Raw genomic sequence first — 21,536 nt, forward strand, 5'->3', positions numbered from 1 at the left:
GAGAGGAGAAGGAAAGAACGAGAGGCTGGAACAAAGGATCAAGTGTCAGAAGAGTGTGGCAGGAGCTAAAGCAAATAAGAGAATGGAGACTAGAGAAAAATGAAGGAAATACAGAGGTTTGGAATTTTTTTAACAAGAAAAAGAGAGAAAAGGAAATTAGATTAAAAGGGCAAAAATAAGGAGAGGAAAAAATGAAGAAGAGAAAGAGACAGGAAGGGGGAATGGTATAGGAAAAGTAGGAAAAAATACATCATTGATATACCTCAATTCTATGTATTATTATACTTATTATATCATATATAAGTGTGTGTATATATATATACACTATATGCACCACTAATAGATATATTATAGCTATATTATATATAAGGGGTTCACTATTTACCAAGTGAAGATAAGGAACCTTCCAAGGAAAGGAAGGGTCCAAATGCACTCCCAGGATGGTGGTGGCGAACAGTCAGCACCTTCTCTCGGAAAGGGAGGAGCCCACTGGCACGTTTATTTTTCCCGTTGTGCCTCAGGAGAGCAGGGTTTGCAATCGCCCGGAAGGCTGGAGCACGAAGCTGCAGCCTCCCAGGCAGCTGGGAGAAGCTCTGCTTTGCAGGCTGGCCCTGGGCATCTGCTTTGGTCTTCTCTGTTCAAGGTCATTTTTCCTTAACAACTTTTACATGCAACTTAAGGAAAAGACACCAGCAAACTGCACACGCGTAGGCGTGCCGCGTGCAAAAGCCAAACCAGCCAGGGTGTTTGCAAAGCCCACGCACTTTCCTGTGGCACTCAGAGGTACCAGTGGTCCAGCCTTGCTGGCAGCATCCCCAGAGCTGCGTTTCCACGCTAGGGTGAGGGCAGAAGGGCAGCAATAGGAAATATAAACACACAATTCCAGTTTTCCTTTTAACAAATAACTTTGGCTTCTTTGAAGAAATCCTGCCTCAGCTTATGGTTTAACCCCATAAGAGCATTTCCAAAGCCTGTGCTTTGACATGGCATATTCCACATCAGGGGATAACGCAGTGCCCTCAGAGGACAGTCTGTATCTTTGCTGTCTCTCCCACAAAAGGCTGTACTGAGCCAGGCAAGGAGCTGCTTCATTTTGTTTGTTTGATCATTATTAAAATCCCCTTGGTCTCGCTCTTGGAAGGTCAAGATTGTTTGGGCTTGAGATTTTTCGAAAGAGGCCAGGCTTTCCATGATGGGGTAACAAAACCAGCAGCGTTCTCACCCACAACTAGTCTGAAAGATCTCAGCACAGAGGTGATGCTGTGCTCATGAAGTTGGAGATAGTCAGGACTCTCCGGGCTGCTCAACTGCGTGTGGCCAGATTTTCTGCTGAACAGGAGCTGTGCATACGGGAAATGCCAGAGGGCTTTTCACTTAAACTGAGCCTCCTGTCAGCTTGCTCTCCAACTGTTCAAGCCATAGACAGAGACTCTCAGAGCTCAGCTTCTGCTCTTTTTAGGTGCTGTAAGGAGGCCAAAACACTTGAACCTCTGGCATAATAACTTCCCCTGTGGTTACATGTTGATGTCATAAATTTGGAATTGTGATGTCAGTGAAAGCTGCTGAAAAGGAGAAGCTGGGCAGGAAGGAAGGAGCCCTAAAATGTTGACATTTATCTTAATGAGAAACTGAATCCAGAATGAAGAGCCAAGGCAATTGATTTTGTAGAGAGAGGCGTTCTCTTCAGGCTGCCTCGAGCAGACAGTTCCCTCTTCAGCATGTCTCTGCGGTTCGAGGGCAATGCAAGGCGATGACAAATCACGATAATCTAACATGGCTGCAGAACTCGCCTAGCGTTTTTAAATGTTTCTTTCTAACCATAATGACTGAACAGCCCGAAGGAGATTTTTTTAGCCTACAACCTGGAATCTGGAGCAAACGCAGCTCATGTAGCACTGATAGCCAGAATCCACAGAGCAGCTGAATTTTTTTCCCTCTGGCTACATGTTTATTCTAGGTAATTCCGCAGGCCAGATTTTAAAAATGTTCATCTCTTAAAAGCTCCTACTAAAAACCCTTCCACTTGCATGGAGATCCAGGTCACTTTTCTCATGGTTATAATGTCAGCACCTCAGACTAGACCCAAAAGGGCAGCCTTTTAGGTGCAGATATGTCCACTACAAATGAATGGAAATGTCTAAATTAATGTACTTTGTAGATAGCCAAAAGAAGGTAAAAACAAACATCTGCTAAGTTGGGACTGTGGAGCTGGTGGGGAAGAACCATTTTTCATGGAGTCCAAGACCTCAAACTTTCATAAAAAGACAGACAAAATGCAAGGTTCAAAGAAGTGCCTACAGAGTCTGGTGACAGTAACAACGTAGATGCTCTGTGAAAGGAGGCACCTTTTTTCACTTCCACGTTTCGCAGGGGACCAAGGGGAACCCACAACACTGTGAATCACCCTGACTGACAAAGGTCCCCCAAGTGGCTTTTACAGGTGAGCCCATCAGTGCCACCACTGACAGAAATAAGGTCTACCAAACCTAGTGCTAGATGGCAGCTTGGGCTGAACTGTCATAGTACCTCCATGTAAATTATCACTTAGTCTTCTATAATTATTTAATGAATTCAGGGGCCAAAGTTGTTCCATTAAGAAAAATGAAATTGAAGTGCATGACTAAGGAGAAACATCAATCTCTCCCAGAAAGAGGGTGAACCGCTAATGTACTCCCTCATCCGGCAGCCAGCAGCCTCCATCCAGGAGCAGACAGATGTGGGTGTGACCCAGTCCTTCTCCTCAGGACTCGGTTCCTCATCTCCCATCTTTTGGACTAGGAGATGCTCTGGCTTGGGGCATCTCTTGGGAAGGGCAGCCCGCTGCAGGCAGAGCAGCGTGGCAGTGATCAGACCGCTCCAGCGCAGCTCTGAATCCCGGCCAGCAATGGGAAAAAAAGATTTCTGTTTAGGCTTCTCGTAAGTCTGTTCTTTTAACTAGTAATTAAAGTGACATTTTCCCTGCCATCTGTAGGATTTTTGAGGCTGCAATCGAGTGATCTGTCACCAGCCCTAGTTGCAGGGATGGAGGAGAAAACACAACAGGCTTCTCTGAGCAGAACCTGAAGAAATTAAAACTGCCAACCCTTGCAAAAAAGGGTCTGTTTGCCCTTGCAAGCTCTCGTTACACGAGTAATTTTGAAGGGAAATAATATCTTCATTAGAAGATATTAAGATATTAATTCTTTTGTAGAACAAATTTCATCCAAACATTTCACATAGGAAATATGACCTTGTCTTAATTAGAATAGTAAAAAATCCATTTTACAAAAATGATTTGCTTTGTGAGAGGATGTTTTTAATAGTTTGAAATTGTGGGGTTTTTGTAATTTGATAGCATTTAAAAACTATTTATTTTAAATTTATCCCCTTTCTTCACTTTTTTTTTTTGTTTTGTTTTAATACAGTGACTGGTTTTTGTAGAGCTCATCCGCTGGAAATTGTTAATACCCGTCAGGTTTCAACAACCCATCAAAGCCAAGCACTACCACAAGTATCTATGTAATAATAGTTTTTCAGGTAGTTATCCAAATAATATATATACTATTCAGTTGTGGGCTGTAGTTTTGATATAATACAAATGTGTCCTTTAGGAGTAAAATAAATTTATGGAAACAAGCAGGAGAAGTAAACAAAATCATGTGAAGCCTCTACTTGAAAATGGGTGATAATCCTAAGAACCAGATTGAGTCTATGTTTGTTTTATAAGCATATAGGGAAGGGAGGAAGAAGTCTTTTGAAAGCATATGTATAGTTTTCTGAATAATTTAAGCCTTAGAGAATAGATATTACCAGCTTCAGTAGTTAATAGCCTTGAATATGTTACCTGAATATACATTGTCATAATTTTGGACAAATATGACAGGCATACTGTTGTAGTGAGCGTAGGATCACAAAATCCCATTGCTAGACGCCATACAATAATAGAGAAAAAAAATCCCTACCCTAAAAATATTTCAAAATCTAAGTATGTGATATACATTACAGGGCTGCCCACAGACAAACGGACAATCAAGAAACAGCGAGCCCGTGTTGATCGCCTCCGTACACTCGTACAAGGCAGGCGGGAGGACAGGGAGGAAGGGGCTAACACCAGATGCAGTCATTGATAGTGGTAAGTTCAAGTCAAAAAAGCAGCATGGATACAGATACAGTAAGAAACCAGGAACTCGGCCCCACAACGATGAGAGAAGTAGTCAAGGGCACTGGTTTTATAAGCAGTTAAGGGCAGCAAAATGTGCTGGTAAGAGCCAAGGTAGGATGTGGTCCTGGAAGCTGAAGTCACAGAAGGGCAATGTTAGAAATGAAGGGAAGAAAAGCAAGAATCAGGAATTGAAACCAAAGAAAATTGAAAGGGAATAGCTGAACACTTGGCAGATAACCACAACACACAAGAGATGTGAGGAGATGAGTCTCTTCTTTGAGTAATGCTACACCTGCTGCAGGGAAGATCAGGGGAGGGAAGAAGCAGGATAAGAAGCAGAAGCCCGTCCGTATCTCCAGCCATGGACTGAGAGCTGGCCTGATGCTACAGGGAAGGGCAGGAAAAGGCAACGGCTGCAGACACAGTGAAGGAATCAGGTGTAAGAGTTCCAGGTACTGCCCAGTGAATGAGATAGGCAAAGTTCAGGAATAAACTCTTCTTTTCTATTCTTTTTAAATTTTTTCTTTTAAAGGGGACATTCCTGAGAAAATAAATAAATGCAAGAACCAAGGAACAAGGGTGGAAGCAGGGAGAGCTGAAGATTATATATAACAATGGTGAAATTGTATAGAATTTCCTGGATAAAATTATAAGAATCACTTTAACAATCATCAAATGGATATTTGGCTCAAGACGTTACCCACCATTTTCCAGTTCAGCTAATACGTTTATCAGATTTTCACAGAGGAACAAAGACACATTGAACAGCAGAAGTTAGAAATAGAGAAGCAGCAGAGGCACAGAAGGGATGGGATTGTTGAAAATCCCCTTTGATCAGTAACCCTAGGGATGAACTTGCAGGATTCCTCATCTATTTCTTGTAAGGGATAATAGTTTAAAATGAAGAAGGGGATCACAAATACATTATTACATCCCAAGAGTAGCACCGTGGGAGAAGGATGAAAAGGGAATGAGCTAACCCAATTTGCAGCTCCTGTTTTCTCTGTTGCAAGTAATGACAAATCACCTACAATTCTGAAAGCAGAAAACCTGAAAGCACACTATCTGCAAAAGCAAAAAAGTACATAAATTAATAAACAGAAGGTAACGTGGCATAATCAGCCAAGTATCCAGACAAGATGAGAACCTGTCACTTGCATATTACGAACTCTTAGGATTGGATTATCCCTAGAAAGGGTTGGGATATTATGCCTTAGTTTCACACACTTCAAAAAGAGAGCTTGACATCACTATCAAAAGAAGTAGTTGCAGTGCTCCTCTGTGCATTTATTCTCACATTGCTCCTTCCTCTGTACAGGCTCAGTACGAGAACTCCTACAGCTGCACAGCTAAATCAGATGAGGAAACTGAGGAAAAGGGGTTCAAGTTTTGTAGTAGTTGTTGTTTGCTTGCTTGGCCTATTTTTTTTTCCTGAATTTACTTTAACCCGGGTCCATCTCCCAGCTGGGTTCTCCCTATGGCCACAATGACTCCTGTGCTGCAGGGGATGGGAATAAGCAGCTGGGGGCAACACCTCTTCCTTCCATGACAGTGCTAGGTAACGTCAGCTTAAAATGACCCCGAAACCCTGGCCTTCAAAAGTGTTGCCTGAGGACAAGTTCCTAACACAGAGAAATGGTCAGGAGCTCTTGCCAAGAGCATAACCCTGTGCACTCCTCCACCCGTGAGTGCTCAGAAATAAGCCATGGGTACCATGGGGGCAGAACCAAGGCAGTTTGTAGGTGAAAGTATGCCACGTGTCCTTCATCCCTGCCATGAGGCTGGAGTTTCAATCTCTAGGTGTGCAGTAGGGATCACATCCCCAGGGTCATATTTATGCATGAAAATATGTACCCCAAAAATCTAGATTTTAATCCCAGATATTTTCAAATGCAGCTCTAATTGAGAAATCACAAATGTGTTAAGTAAAAGCCTGTCTTTTCTATAAGTATTTAATGTTGAAACAAAGATATTTTAATAAAGAGGAAGAATACATTGAAAATTCACTTTAATACATGTTTATTGGTGTCCTGCACTTTCAGTGTAGGAGGTTGGAGATGTAATAAAAAAGTTTCAAAGTTTATTGATTCCATTTCATTTAAATCACTCTAAACAACCAGTGCTTTAGAGTTCAGAGAATTAACATTTACTGTCCATTACAAGCAAAATTTTAATATTACCTTTTTTTGAGTCCGCTTAGAACTCCTCTCTTTTAAAATTCTTCAGATACATTCCTCAAAGTAAACAATACATTTCAATCTGTGTCACAATCAACATTGATAAGGCCTTCTTAACCATTTTATACCACCTCCACTATTACTTCATTGCAAAACACAATCTTATTTCATACTATAAATATCCATCCATGCACAAAACACAGGGGCCAGAAGTTACACATTAATATCTCATGTAGGCTTCCAGGACTTCCTTTACCCTCTGCAGATTTATGGTACACTTAAAAAGATATCTTTAGACTTGGTCTACTTGGTCTTAAAATACAAATATACAATATCCATAAGCATAAAAAAGTAAAGCTAGATTGCCTTACCATTTGTTATGACCTGCTAAAATCTTATACATGTACAATATAGCATCATGCTGATTAATATACATATTAGTTAAATATATCAACCAGTAATGGGGATGTGGCCAAGCTTTTTTGTTTTGCTTTCAAAAAGAAATTGTTCATATACAAGTAAAAAGATTTTAATTTAAACTCATATGGAATACCTGAACCGCACAGACTTCTGTAAACCCTGCAGAGATATTCAGGTCAACTGGGGCATAACCTGCTGATTCACTTGAGAGGGAACAAAACTCCTCACGGGTGATACCCAAGGTGTGCTGTTCCCAAGAGAATGCAAATCTACCAGCATTCACATTTTCAGGTCTAAACCACTAATTTTTGCATCTTACATCTCGGTTTATACTTTTTGTACCTATTCATCATCCTCTATCAGAAACAATTCGGTACCTCAACATTGTAATAGATTTTTCTAGATAAGTAGATATACAGTACAAAGTGTAGATAGTGAAACAAATAAGCACATATATACAGTCTTTGAAAGGCATTTTTGTGACCATTTTAGCAGTGTTTATAGAAAACATTTAAGATAGTCACATTCCGCTGATACCACTGTCAAGCCACATTTCTTATATTAAACTTGTACTGCATTGTATATTGTACAACAGAAGAGAAAACGATCATTCTTAAGGTGTGACACAATGAAAAAAAAAAATCACTAGACTGAGTAAGGTAACCAGCACAGGGTTTCATTTTCCTGAGGTTTGTAAGAATTTTTTAAACAAAAATCACAGTGACCAGGCTAAACTGCAAACATACTGCTAAGTTTTAAATATACAGTTTATACCATAAGTTCTGTGCATGGTCGACTCAATTGTGATTCACACTGATGTTTCCTTTAAATGACTCGCCACTGCATAATACTTGTATCTTTTCCGCCTGTGGAGATGAGATGGGTGTCTTCACAGAGAAACTCTACGTTAGTTACATGACTACTATGTCCACCGTACACATGGCTTGGAGCCTAGAAAACACCATATTAGTGAGAATATAAACTGTCATAAAAACATATCATTGTAACATAACATTCATAAGACAATGAAACCAAGGCATCACATAATTCTCAAAGTATTTTCATATTAAATTAAATTTTAAATTTAACTGTGGTCTCAATCAACCTTAAAGTAAATCTCTTAGGCATATACATATTCCTTTTTTTTTCTTTTTTTTTTTTGTACACAGGAAAACAACATTTAAAGGATTTGTGCAAGTAAATTTGTACAAAAGTAAATTTTTTGGAAATACCTTACCCTAAACTGTGAACATGGATATGAGAAGAGATGTACTTTGCCAAAATCATCCCCCGTTGATAGCAGTTTTCTCCCATGCGATCGACAGACAGCATTGATATCTGTTCCATCTGAACCTTCAGGCCATACACCTGAAACATAGAGGGACTAATTAAAGGTTTTTATAAGGGAAATAAAAGTGACAGCTTAAGTTTTTGTTAAAATATTAATAAAGGATTGCTTGTTTAAAAACAAAGAAAAAAGGCAAAACTATAAAAATAACTGCAGCTGAGTCAGTGGGCGTACTTCAGTACCAGCAAAAGACCAGATCCTAATAGGAAATCAAGCACATAAACAAATACTTTATTTCCTCTAGTCAGCAAAGTGCTTTTAACTCTGAAAAAAAGAATTCTGCTGAATTACGGTCATGTGTCTGAGCCTAAAAGAATTTTCATATGGTTACATAGAAAAATAACAGTTACTGCTTTTACTTTCCTTTCTGCTAATGTATGAGCTAACACACTTTCTTCATACTGCTGTAGGCTAAAAAAACTACCTATTTATGATTCAACATACTTTCTTCATCTTACTAAAGTCTAAAACCTAGGAAACAAAAAATTCTATAGTTTAAAATGTTATTTAGTTATTAATAGATCCATAAAAAAGAAATAACCTAATATAGTTCTTTAAAACGGTTTTGTTTTACTGCAAGTAATTCTCTTTCCTCACGTACTCTACTCCTTGCTGTTCTTGCACAAAGTGGTGTTCTAAAATTAAACTGGAGGCTCATGAATGCAAAGACCAAATCTATGCACTACATCTTTAAATCTGAATACTTGTCTGTAATAAAGGGTAACTGTAGTAAAATCCAACCAGTTATTGAAATTTTTTGTATGCAGTACTGTGGGGGCTGAGGTTATTATTTTCCTCACTCAGGTTTCATCTAATCCCTACTCAACACAAATGATACCTCGCTTTCAGAGACCACTGACATAGTCAGCTGTAACGCGTGTTCTGCCATTATGATGTGGCAAAAAAACCACCTTGTCTTGGTGCTGTGATTTTCAATGGCTGTCCCTATGTCACACATCCTCTGCAGTGTCCCCCTAAGTCCACCATTCGAGTGCATGCTCCTCCTTCATTGTTATCATAGGTTGGGATGAGACAGTTGCTACCCCCCCTGCTTGCCCTCCCATCTCCTGGAAGGATGCAGATGCCTACAGGAAGGGCAGGCACACTCCAGCTCCCCGTCTTTGAGCTCCTGATAATGCCAAAGCGGGCATCTGCCCTGCGCTGTGGAAACAGCTAGCCTTCGATCCGCATGGAATTCTTCCCAAAAACACTCTTTGTGTCATTGCACAGCAATTTCAAAGCTCTAAGAGGAAGTGATTCCATGTCTTTGTAAGGAATTACAAATTGTTGTAAATAAAATGAAACACAAAGCACAGACTTGTGGACTGCCCCTAACTCTCCTGATGTGTGTGGAAACACCTCTTTTCTAGTTCAGGGACAGTAAAAAAGAGGCCTAAAGAAAAGGAAAGTGCAAAGAAGAAACGTGATAATTTCAAATCATGGAATTATAAACACGTAGAAAGAAGAGACACAGAAAAGCTGTTTTAAATAACTGCTTGGACAAAAAGGAGGCTGTATGAACACCAAATGCTAGCTGAAAAGAGGCAGGAGTCTTCTCATCAGGTCACTTTGACAAGCTGGAGATAACCCCTAAAGGAAATGGTTTAAGAAACAAGATGGCCATTTTGAAATGGGGAAAGGATCGTATCAAGGTTTTTCTTTGAGACTCTGTGCTCTTTCAAAATTTATCCAGTGCCTCACTCTCAGTTTTTCCAAGTATGTAAACTGAATCCCCTTTGCTGAAAAATTAGTTCATTTTTTTCCCATCCTCTACAGACATGGAAAGAGACCATTTCCTTTCTCTCATTTGAAGATTGATGCCATGCTTTTCTTCTCCTCCTCTTCTCTAAAATTCATTCAATTACATGTCTTCTCCCAGAACAATATTTAGATGGATAATTATTCTTGCTAGTCAGCACATTATCTGGTCCAATGTGTGAAAAGCAGAAGCAGCTATTCCAGCTGTGACTGAAGCAGATACTGATAAATGGATGATTACTTCACATTTTGCATGGTATCCCTTTCATTATACTTCCCACTAATGCATCTGCCTTTCCTACAACAGCATAATGCTGTTGATTCATGTTTAGTTTGTATGCAAGAGAAATCTGATCTTTCTGTGCAGATCTGCTCTCTTGCTTCCTCTCCTCCATTCCGTATTTGTACAACTGGGTTCTGCTTTTCCAGGGTGTAACTTCCTATTTGTCTCTATTGAATTACCTCCTTTTTTCATACCATTCCTCCGTTTCTCAAGACAACCTGCTAATCCTGCAGCTTCATGCCACCTACAAATTATACATGCTGTTTTATCATCCATGCTATTAATAAATATATTCAAACAAACATAATATCAGTGTACAGTCTTCTAGTCAGTTTTGAAACTAACTAGTCTGAGCTCTGCTTTGCTTGCAATGTTGTCAGGCTTTACACAGCATCTTAAGATTTCTTCTATTCCTGTCCTTCACCTCAAATACTAATTTTTCCAAAAATGGGTATGTGATATGAACTGATGACTTGGTTGTGTATCCAGCAGCACATGGCTCTTGCAAGAGCTTACAATCAGTGTTTTAAAGTCTTTGGTCCTTTACATTTACATGTGTTTGTATCACTAAAACATGCTCCCTTGAACACACTTCTTTTTATGCTGTTGATTTTCAGTTGAATCATCTCTAAACATTTCCAGGCTGACTAATGTGTTCCCATGCTTGAAGACAGGTGTTCAACAGATCAATCTTCATTTCCCCCCTGCATTGGTTATGTTGATCTCTGAGTGCTATGCACACTACTTGTGATTTTTATGTGCTTCTACTAGAGTGAGAAAATATCTCTAGTTTCAGTCAGACAGTAGCTACTGAAAAATCAATATACTGGAAGTCTCATATCCTTGATGCTGTGACTAATTCTTCTATGTCCAGTGGGGCAACCTCAGCAAGCATCTGAAGACTGTTCATACTGGCTGCTCTGATATGCCAATGTACTTGATAGTAGAGTGACTTCCAACATTACCAATCTGGTTTCCAATTTATAATTAATGAGCTTCTCCGATTTATTTTTCTAGCCACTAACTTTGCACTTTATCCTCTCCATATGGCTCTGAAGGTAAATACACGATTCTGCAGATATTACATTAATTCTTCTCCATTTTTCCAGTACTTTGCCTGTTCTCTATGAAGTCCTGAAAATAAGTACTAATGGTCTTGAGATTATGCTAATCAGTTGTTTTTACAGATACAACAAGGTTCATCACACTCAGATACTTCAAAAATATTGGACTTCTAACTACCTTCCAGTCTACTCCTTCCCTACTGAAAGCAGAGGTCTTACCCTTTCAGTGCTGGCACTAACTGGGTTAGCCATCAGACTGTAGTTAAGTCTTCCAAAAAAGACATATTTAAAAAGCAAAAAAAGTGTTGAGTTTTTTAAGACTTCAGTCATAGCAGTGTCATCTCTTCTCTCAGCATAGCAGACCAGTATTGTCACTGGCCCTTCTGTTATTCCCGTACTTGTCACAAATATGCATTTATGCTTAGGCTTTGTTTATGTGTCTCCTTGGTCCTCCAGCAGCTTCTACTTTTTGCATTCCTCTTCCTTGTAGGAGAGGTCAACAATAGTTTAACCAAATTTGTGTCTTGCTGCCACTCCTATCTCTCCTCGGGGCTGGCAGAGTCCGTGCACTTTATACCATTTAAGGAACTACCACATCTTGCCTTTTCTCCAATTTCAGATCTTCCCTAACAGGGCCTTGAAATTCTGCAGTTTGCCTCCCCAAAGTCTGTTATTTTCATTTCATTGCTCTTTTTCCTTCCTATACAAAGGATCACACCTCTCTAATTCCACAGTCATTTCCCCATAAGATGCATTCATATTCTCAGTAAGTTCTTTCCGACCACCCAGAACCAAATCTGGAAGAAACTCCTCTCTAGGTGCTTACCTATTTCCTGTATCAGAAGAATGTTGAGAACTTGCTGGTTAGCCACTGTACTGCAATTCCTTTCCCAAAAGACTGGAATAGTTAAAATCTCACATCCTCAGCAATTCCTGTGATTTGACTGATTGTGATAGCTATTAAAAAAATTCCATTAATTTGATCTTTCTGGAAGGATGGGCAACAGTATAACCCTGCCACAATTAATCTTTTTTTAATTTATAATTATTACGTATTATCTTTGTAACTTCACAGTTTGAACCTAACTGTATAGCTAAGAATCCTCAGTACATATGGCACCATGTTCTCTCCTTGTGCATTGTATATCTTTTTTTAGTAAGTCATATCTTTTTACTTTAAAATTCCATTCCTTCAATGAACAACACAATCTCTGTGACCTTACTAAAATGATAATTATGATAATTATTAAAACTAGCAGCTACTTTTCCTCATCCTTGTTGCTTTAGCTTATAATAAACCAGTTCAGCATTGAGGACCGTAAGTATTAAAATGTATATGCAGTTCCCACAGGTTCCCCATTGGCCCAGTAGACCATTTTGTTCCAGTCTGGCTACAAAAGCTGTTGCAAGAAGGGAAAAAATCCCTTTTAGGTGTGACATCCCTCTGCTATGACCCTCTATGCACCAAGAGCAGCTCCATATTCTCACAGCACTATAATCTGCACGAATCCAAGTTATAAAGCAAGGAATACCCAGAGTATTTATAATCTTGCAATATCCGAATTTGTGATGCTAAATGCAAAGACTTTGTAGCTCTGTAACTGTGTGTCAGGTATACTCAAACCCCAGGAATATCTTAATAGTTCTATAAGGGCCTTCATCCCTCATATGAGAAACACATTACATCAACACGCAGTCTTCTAAGATTTCCTCCTTTTACTAAACATGTATGTTGCAGTGACACCCAAGCACTGCTTGTCAGTTAAATTATACCAGATTTGAATGTGTCTTCCCAGCTTATTGCTACTGCCATCCCATCTTTAGGCTCTAAAGACATGTCCTTTCTCGCTGCCTTCAAACACATCACTGCATCTATTCTACTTGATACGTGGGTGAAAATCTTCCTTGCTTGCTGCTTATACTAAACCAGACTCTGCCCTGAACTTCTAACATGGCTTCCTATTTTATCTTGAGGACTCAAGAATTGAAGCTTCTCGTACTCAGCTTTTGAAATTATCTGTCTAGTTCTGTACGTGTTGTGGAGTGAGTACAAAGCTTCAGAGTACACTGGGGAAAGCAGCTCCTGTCCCATGGAAACAAACCATCCTGATTTTGTTACTTTTTTTTTTTTTTTTACTTCTTGCATTCTTTTCATCTAATTTAATTGCTATATATTGTATCAAAATACATTATAAGTACTTAATGACAGAGACTGTCACCTGTTTTGTGTTTGCACATTAACTAGTGTAAATGAAACTGGTTCTGGTAAGGGGATTTGGCCCAGTAGCTGCCTAAATAAATGATAATTCCATAGAACTGGTAGTTTAAATTAAAAATTATGAGAAGCAGTTCTAATGTGACAGAAGGGCCAGTGTGTGATTTCTTCCTTGTCTCCCACTTATGTTGTAATTTAATATTTATACTTGAAGCTAGCAAGAATGTTACACCAGAGTCTTTCTGGACTGAAATAAGAGGACAGATTGTAATAAAAATGGCATAACAGAAGTTCTGTATTTTTCCCTGAAATATGAATAGTCATGTTTCCTAAGAAAAAGTTGGCAGTCCAAGTGTTTGTTAATAGCAAGAACAGTAAAAGCTTGTAAGAGGAAAGATACTTACCAAAAACATGGAATCCTAAAGTACAGGTGTAGGTGGCCCATTCTATATCTCTAGTTGTTTCAACACTCACAACTTGTTTACAAGCAGAGGGGATCCCTACAAAAGAAAAAAAAACCAACTACATGATAAAATTTTTAATTCTCAAATTGTATAGATTTTTGATTGCATCAGATGAATTAAAACATATGGTCTATCTTGGCAGTTATGTGGTCTCATTTAAATTTTAAATCTCTATTACACTGCCTGAACTTTGCACAAAAGGTCTAAATATAATTCTTACTCACAGTATAAGATTTCATAGTCTCCTGAATTAGACACGAGATATTGTGAATTAACCGACCAATCCAGATGAGTAATGAAGCTGGAATGACCCTACAAAGAAAAAAATATTAACTGACTAACAGAATCTCTCAATGTTACAGTATTAATACAGTGCCACAAAACACACTTCAGTTGTTAATATTGAACCAGGACTAAAAAAGGTTACTTACCGAACATTTGCCAATTCTAGTGTACTTTCTTCCATTTTCACTTACGCCATATATATAAATACAGTTGTCATGGGAACCTATTGCCAAGAAGTTTCCATCTATAAACACAGAAGTGAACCATAATTATTCCTTTAAGAAAGAACTTAGGCTAATTTTAAAAAGTTAATGTGTCATAGACAAGAAGAACTGTTCTCAAAGGCCTTGATACTGAAGAATCATAAAAGAAAATTCTATTTTTTTCTTTTTTAGTTGCATAGTGATGCATGTTTCAAGATTACAAAACAGCAAGTTTACAGAGTAAATATTAGTATTAATAACACAGGACACTTCTGGAAGCAGCTACAGTCCATTTAGGGCTAACCTGATTGAAACAACCTGCGCAGTTAAGTCATATTTGTTTTTTTTCTTCCCAGTGAAACCATACCGAACATGTAGGGGAAGGAGGGAGGGAAAAGAAAACTTAAGCTGAAGACACCACTCATTCAGTGTTGCCAATGTTTCATGGCATATTTATTTTCAACTTCAGTATAGCAAGTGGGGAATTATTAAAAATAAACCCAAAACCCCACTCCAAATTTAATAAAAAAAATTAAACACTTTTTTTTAACCAGTAAATAAACTCTCTCAAACCTGGTGAGTAACGCATTACAGACAGCTGTTCATTTCCATCTGTGTGTACAGTGACCAAGTCTTTTGTTTCTGTGTCAAACACAAACCACCTGTTGTAAATACAGAAAGAGGCCAATATATCATCCCATAAGGAACTTAAATCTACTGTAATCTTGACCAAGTTTTCTTCTGTCAAAATAGCATAAGTTTTACACCAACAAAAGTAAAACAGCAACTGCTACTTGGTTTGGTTTATTTTGACTTCAACACAAGGCTAGTTTCTTTCCCATGTTTTTTAACCAGAAAAATGATCAGGCGTTGACACTGATATCAATCTTCAGATTTCAGTCTGGTTTACTATGCATCATGCATTAGAATAAAGCAAGCATTACATATAATGACCCTTCTCCTTTAATGACTCTCCTCTATGCTATGCTGATGTTTAAACTGATGCCTCTATTAAATCCTAGGGGAAAGGAAAACACACACAAGAATCAGGACCATTCTCTTTTGATACAAGGATTAGCTTTATTTATTCATTATTATTTTTAATAGACTAAATTTAATTAATTAATTTTAATAAACACAAATTTAATTTGTGGAAACATACAGAAAGGACAAAGATAAAATTTGCATTTCAATACTTGCATCAGATTATTACAGACAAAGTAAAGATTCCTCTCGAAGTTTCTCCTTTTGATTTACTTTATTTTGTAAATAAAGTTAATTTAGTAAATAAAGTAAATCCTTTGTTTAGGATTGATATACAATCCAAAATAATCTTGGCTCATAACCTATAAGCATTTTGTATGTTCTCAGTTAAATGGAACTGTTTTCAATACTAACAGCGAAGTCTGCCCTCAAGTGTCATTAAAGGAGAGGATGGAGTTACGGGGAAGGCACTCCTTCCTGCTGTGACAGACAGCCAAGGGTAAACCCAGGGTCTGCCCTTGACCCGTTATGTGACCGAGGGCTCAACCTGCCCTGTAAATTGGAGATAGTGTCTTTCATCTCAGTTTTGTCTGTTGTTTATGCCTTACACTCTTCAGGCAGAACAACTCTCTTAATATGTATTTTTACACTATGGCTAGCACAGTGGAACATTTGCCAAGTTTTTGTTAAAGCCTCTCATTGTCACTGCATTAGAGATAATAAATGACTTGCTAAATTTTCCAATGAGCAACTTTCTTCTGTGTGATTTATGTTGCCCGACACACCTCAGAGATCTCTGTACGCAGCTGCAAAGGTAACTCATTATCTCAAACCCCTCCTTTAGCCTCTCCTTTGCCATGATGGACAGAAAGGTTTAACATTTAGGTCACTGATATGGGGACAGCCCCTCCCACACACCGCCTCACTGCTAACCTAGACTTCCTACCCTGTCCGAATCCATCTCCTGGCACTGATCTTAGATTGCTGCTCTCCCAGAGCAGAAACCATCTCTTTGTTCTGTGTTCATGCAACACTCAGCAAACACAGGTCCAAGACTAGGGTTTCTAGGCACTAAGGCAATACAAATAAATTTCACTCTGAAATTCAACAGAAATCAATAGGGGATGAATATATGTCATCCATACACCTGCAAAACGAGAACATGAACTCGGACATGAGCTGGAAAAATCACGCAGTTTTATTGGTGCCCAAGGTGTAGCTCTGTGCATCTTACCTTCCAGTCAGTGTTCCCACTGCAACAACAGATGCTGAAGGATGTAAACCTGAAGACTGTGCTGGATCCTAAAATGTTTCAGAAGGGAGCACACTTTTTTACCAGTCCAAGTTATAACAAAAACACAGTTCAATTAACTGCCTCAGGAACAGAGCAGGCCTCTCTTGTTGATTTTTTGGGGGGTTTTTTTGTTGTTGGGGTTTTTTTGTGGTTTTTTTTTTTTCAAATACAAACTTGAGGAGTAAAAAAGCATTTTTAACTGATTGAAACATTACCCAGCAGATTTTTTTCCCCTCTATACAAGGCCACCGTTTTCTTTTCTTCACTGTCTAAAAATAACTTGGCAAGTGATTTAATAACAATAACATTGTCAAAGGCAGCTTCTCAACAAATCACAAACAAGTAAGAGATAAAAATAACTTATTACATTAGAGCTGATCTAGGAATTAGGTATCAAAGCTGCAGTTTACCTACTGTCTAAAGGACAAGCAAGTACCTTATTCGACAGAGGTATGTATCACTTTGCATGGAGGGGTAAAGCCTTAACTTCTACGCACACCAAAGCCTTTTTCAGCACCTGCCACTCGCAGCTTAGTAGGAGATTAAGGACATAATCTGGGTTTCTTATTTTGAAATACAATTTTAAAACATTTTACTTTGCATCATGTATTATTATGTAGATAGGTAGAATTGCAGTGTTTTTCTTGCAATTTAAATACATGCCTGAAAAATAAGGTAAGCATTTTCTTTCTAATACTTGTTCAGTTAGAAAGAATGAGCTCCAGAACTCCTCAGGTGATAGCAGAAAGTCCCGAAATAAATAGCTTACTTTTTCTGATACCTTCCAAAAATATTTTTAAAATGTAAGCAAAAAAAATCCAGTAACTTATCTAACAGAAATGCTTATGTCCTTCATTTTCTATATTCTAAAATAGCATCACATTGTAGTCATTTTAGTAAACCTGCTCACATTTTTAGCAATTTGTAATTACTAGCCCTAGAGGTTAGGTGTAAGGGATGTTCTCATTAATTTAAACAGGTGACTAATTTCAAAGATAGTAACTCTAAAGAAAATTCAGAGAATTTTTGAGATCTAGGACTTCTATATGCATGTTCTAAACCACTACAGTAGTCCAGAAAGGAAAAGTTTTTTAAAGTATAATTTCACAGTAAGTTCTAAAATACTCTCTTGAATAAACCAGAGGTTCAAACAGTGAATTTAATCTGAGCAGTAATTTGCACTCATAACTACATTAAAAAGCTTTACATAGATTTCTGACAAAAACAGGTTCATGTGAAATGATTTATTTACTCTAGATAATCAGTCACTGATTTTTATGAAACAGTCTCAGACATTTCAAGTGGTTAATAAGGAGATTATTGTCAAGACTGATAATAGAAATCTGTTCTTAATGAAGTGGTTTGTACTTGAAGGGGAAAATAAATTAATCTAAGTCTAGTTTAATAGTCCTACTGCTGTTGCCATCAAACTTTTCCATAGAATCAAGGTAAATAAAGCAGTTTCTTAAATGTTTCAATAACAACAGTTTCTTAGAGAGTGTCTTATATTTGCAAAACCACAGCTAAATATTAATTGAAGCTCACTGTAAGTCCTAATTAGCCAAACTCCAGTTCTGTTTTTCAGAGGACACAAAGAATAAAACAGTGCAAACAATGTCCTTTTCCCAGGCGATGATTACTTTTAAGCAACTTTACTTCTGAGACAGCAGCTTATCTGATTAATAGATTTTGTTTCTGTTCCCCACATTGTTCTCATCTCCACTAATGATGTTTCACTACCAACCCAAACTTCTAAATGCTCCTTTCTTTAGACTGCAAGAGAGCAGAGTGCCAAATTTTGCACTTCTCTTCATGACTACAGGACCTTCCCAGTATATATTGTTCCTGTAATGAGAAATATATCAGAAGTACTAACTCCTTATTCTCCCAGTGTTTTTGAAAGTGTATGCAAGTATACAAAACCATACACCTTTACATTGAGAAAAGGATCACATTAATACCTGGAATTGAATTATATGAAGTTTTTTTTCTGACAAAAAAGAAATTTAATAGGGAAGCATAAAAAATGTTACCAATTATTTTACTCTCCACTTCAGGATATTTATAAATAAGACTTGCACAAAACCAGTCATGCACCATTTCTAAACAATCAAATTATCTACAAAAACCCCCTATGCTGAAAGTTCTGTGTAAAAGTTTCCAGTTGTGTCATTGTTCAAGTCACTCTGAATTGCATGTGAAGGATTTCTGCAGTCTGGTGTGTTCATATTCCACACTGCACAACACAGTACACTGCTATTGCTGTATTTCAAAACAAAAAAAGGCACAGGTTTATCTTTTCTTAGAGAGTCTACCAAGACAGATCCAGGAAAATTTGGTTTATAACCGCTCACTGATTGTCAACAATATGTTTTATTGTTGAAGTTCATAGCCTGGTGTGTGCTGGTATTTATTTGATCTTGCATTTGGCAGCCTGGTAGCAGTTGAAGAGATTTGCAGGCACATTAAGATTTCGGTGCATCTCAACGTTTGACCATTCCTCTGAGGCCTAACTACAGTTTCCTAAAGATTGAAGAGGAAAGCGCTTTTTAAAAAATCCAAATCATATTAACATATCTTAAACCCTAAAACGATTAGGAGGTAAGAAAATGCAATTATCTGCCTGCTTCTCAGGCCAAACCCTTAGTCTTACTGATTTCCTTTTTTTTGTTTTTTTTAGATTAAAAGAACTACTTTTATTTTCCTTTCTTTTAATTTCTTAAACTACAGGCCAATCTGTTTTTATAACTGGGGCACTGAATTGTGAAAATATGGCTCCATCTCTGGGGCAGTGGAATTGTTGATTTTGTCTCTAAAATTAATTTAAAGTCAACAAAAATATGGACCTTAGAACACATGACCTTGGTTAGACAGAATAAATTCCAATTTCCACATTCACCAACCAAGCATGATTTAACAAGTGCATAAAACTGGAGTGGGATGCTCCAAAAGACAGTTCTGTTAGGATTGCTCCAACCTGCTGCAAGAGCACACACTTATTGCAGACACCTTGTATTCAAGAAGTCTTATCAATACCAGCTTTAACTTAAAGTGTTATGTAGGCCTGAAAATGAACAATCTTTTTATGAAAAAGTTGCATAATTAAGATTTTCAAAATTTAATGTTAACTAATAAGGATTATTTACTATATCACAAAGAAAACACTGTAGTTAGTAATATGAGGGTCATCTATAAGTTACTGCCTACAATTGGCAAACCTGGATATTTGATATAAATCTACACCAGGTGGTGTTTTCTTTTTCTGAAGGAATTTTTGAAATTTTCCACTGTACAGAGAGCAGATAAAAAAGACTGAGAAATGACTTGGTTATTGTGATCAGTACATGTAACTCCCAAAAAGCATACGGACACATTTATTTAAAAAATGTAAAGAGAAGATGGAAAAAAAAAAGTTATAGTGGCATCTCAAAATAGGAATAAAAGCATCATTGCTGTCTTAGGAGATAAGCCAATGTCTTCTTATGGATAAACAATTAGAAAAGTGACCAGGAGTTGAAAAAACATACTCTAAGAATCAGTTCCTAGTGATGCACGTAGCAAACAAGATCACGTCACCACAAAGCTATTAGGAGTCTGCAGATGCACAACTGAGTGCTTATGCACAGTATAAAACTGAACCTTCACAAAGTATTTCTTCAGTACCTAAACACCAAGTTTCATACCAGAGATGGGAAGTGAAATTCTAAAAACTACATTTGTTTTTTGTGAACAGGATGTATAAAAATACTAATAAATTACATAAAATAAATTAAGAAGGCCAAAAAAGTCACCAAAAAATATTTTCCTTCTGAATTCTGACTGTCATGCTCAGGATAGTAGTAGTTATCCTTATCAGAACTACTCTTAAATGATAAATATTTTCTAGCTTTATATTTGTGGTTCTCTTCCTAGTAAAAAAATATAAATGTCAACAGCACTATACACTTCTATATGATACAGCATATAGATCCATATAACCTTGGGTTTTAAAGTCTTGCTTTTAAGAATTTTATGTCCATTTTCAGAATGACAAATTTTATTACACTCTAATTTTTTTTTCTTAAAGTTAATACTTTAAGATATTTTTAATCAACAGTATCACAAAAAACTTTTAATTACTTCGGAAGTTCTATAAGAGGAGTAGAGTTGTGTTTAATAAATATATACCTCTATAATCTTGTTCCAGATAGGACGATGAGTGATAGCATCCCAGAGGGTAATGTGTTTGTCATGTCCACAAGTGAAGAACTGGGGTTTAGAGGAATGGACTGCAAGTCCCCAAAGCTCATCAGTGTGACCCTACATGAGCAGAAATGTTTCTTGAGAAGGACAGTACCATCAAAACTAAACATGTTTAAATAGGCTTAAAATGACCAAACTATATATTAAAGCATTACAAACCCAAATTGGCTTAGACAGATGCACATTTATAATTATATTTATTGCAAAAAGTACTGTAATTAATAATAAATCAAACAAATGCATATATATGAAACTTAACTTTAAGCAATACCTTTACTGCTACTACACATGTAGAAATGTTCTTGTAAGGCAACAGCTTACCTGGGTAATTGGGAAAAAATCTCCTGACAGTGTGCCCTGTAGGACAAAGTTTCTAGTGGTTCCTATTAATACAACGTCCCCTTTTCCCTCTGCTACTGTTCTTATCGGACCAAACTGCTCCGGAATCTGTGGTCATAACAGACAAGCAGACAGGTAAGTCAGACAATTTGTCAAGCATTGCTATTCTTAAAGACATATGGCCTAGCAAAATGCATTTTAATAAATGATGTACAGAGAAGAAATTAAATGGATGAATATATATGTCTGACCTTCAAAACCTGCATCAGCTCAGTAATTGTCTTTACAATGCTTCAAGAAAAGACATTCTTATCTACAG

General features: G+C 37.5%; 1 protein-coding gene across 2 annotated transcripts in view; it reads right to left on the reverse strand.

Moving 5' to 3' along the window:
- Positions 1 to 6,150: 6,150 nt before the first annotated feature.
- The window catches only part of EML1 (EMAP like 1), a 56,277-nt gene continuing 40,891 nt past the window's right edge, over positions 6,151 to 21,536 (reverse strand). For both annotated transcript variants that reach the window (XM_029087310.1, XM_029087311.1), the window contains 9 exons: positions 21,200 to 21,325; positions 20,804 to 20,935; positions 16,577 to 16,644; positions 14,932 to 15,020; positions 14,302 to 14,399; positions 14,095 to 14,182; positions 13,811 to 13,906; positions 7,976 to 8,106; positions 6,151 to 7,689 (listed from right to left, as the gene is read on the reverse strand). In XM_029087310.1, the coding sequence (XP_028943143.1) occupies positions 7,564 to 7,689; positions 7,976 to 8,106; positions 13,811 to 13,906; positions 14,095 to 14,182; positions 14,302 to 14,399; positions 14,932 to 15,020; positions 16,577 to 16,644; positions 20,804 to 20,935; positions 21,200 to 21,325 (954 nt within the window). In that variant the 3' untranslated portion in view covers positions 6,151 to 7,563. The remainder of the gene's footprint in view (positions 7,690 to 7,975; positions 8,107 to 13,810; positions 13,907 to 14,094; positions 14,183 to 14,301; positions 14,400 to 14,931; positions 15,021 to 16,576; positions 16,645 to 20,803; positions 20,936 to 21,199; positions 21,326 to 21,536) is intronic.

This window comes from Antrostomus carolinensis, unplaced genomic scaffold (genome assembly GCF_000700745.2).
Source record: "Antrostomus carolinensis isolate BGI_N321 unplaced genomic scaffold, ASM70074v2 scaffold17701, whole genome shotgun sequence".
Lineage (NCBI taxonomy): Eukaryota > Metazoa > Chordata > Aves > Caprimulgiformes > Caprimulgidae > Antrostomus > Antrostomus carolinensis.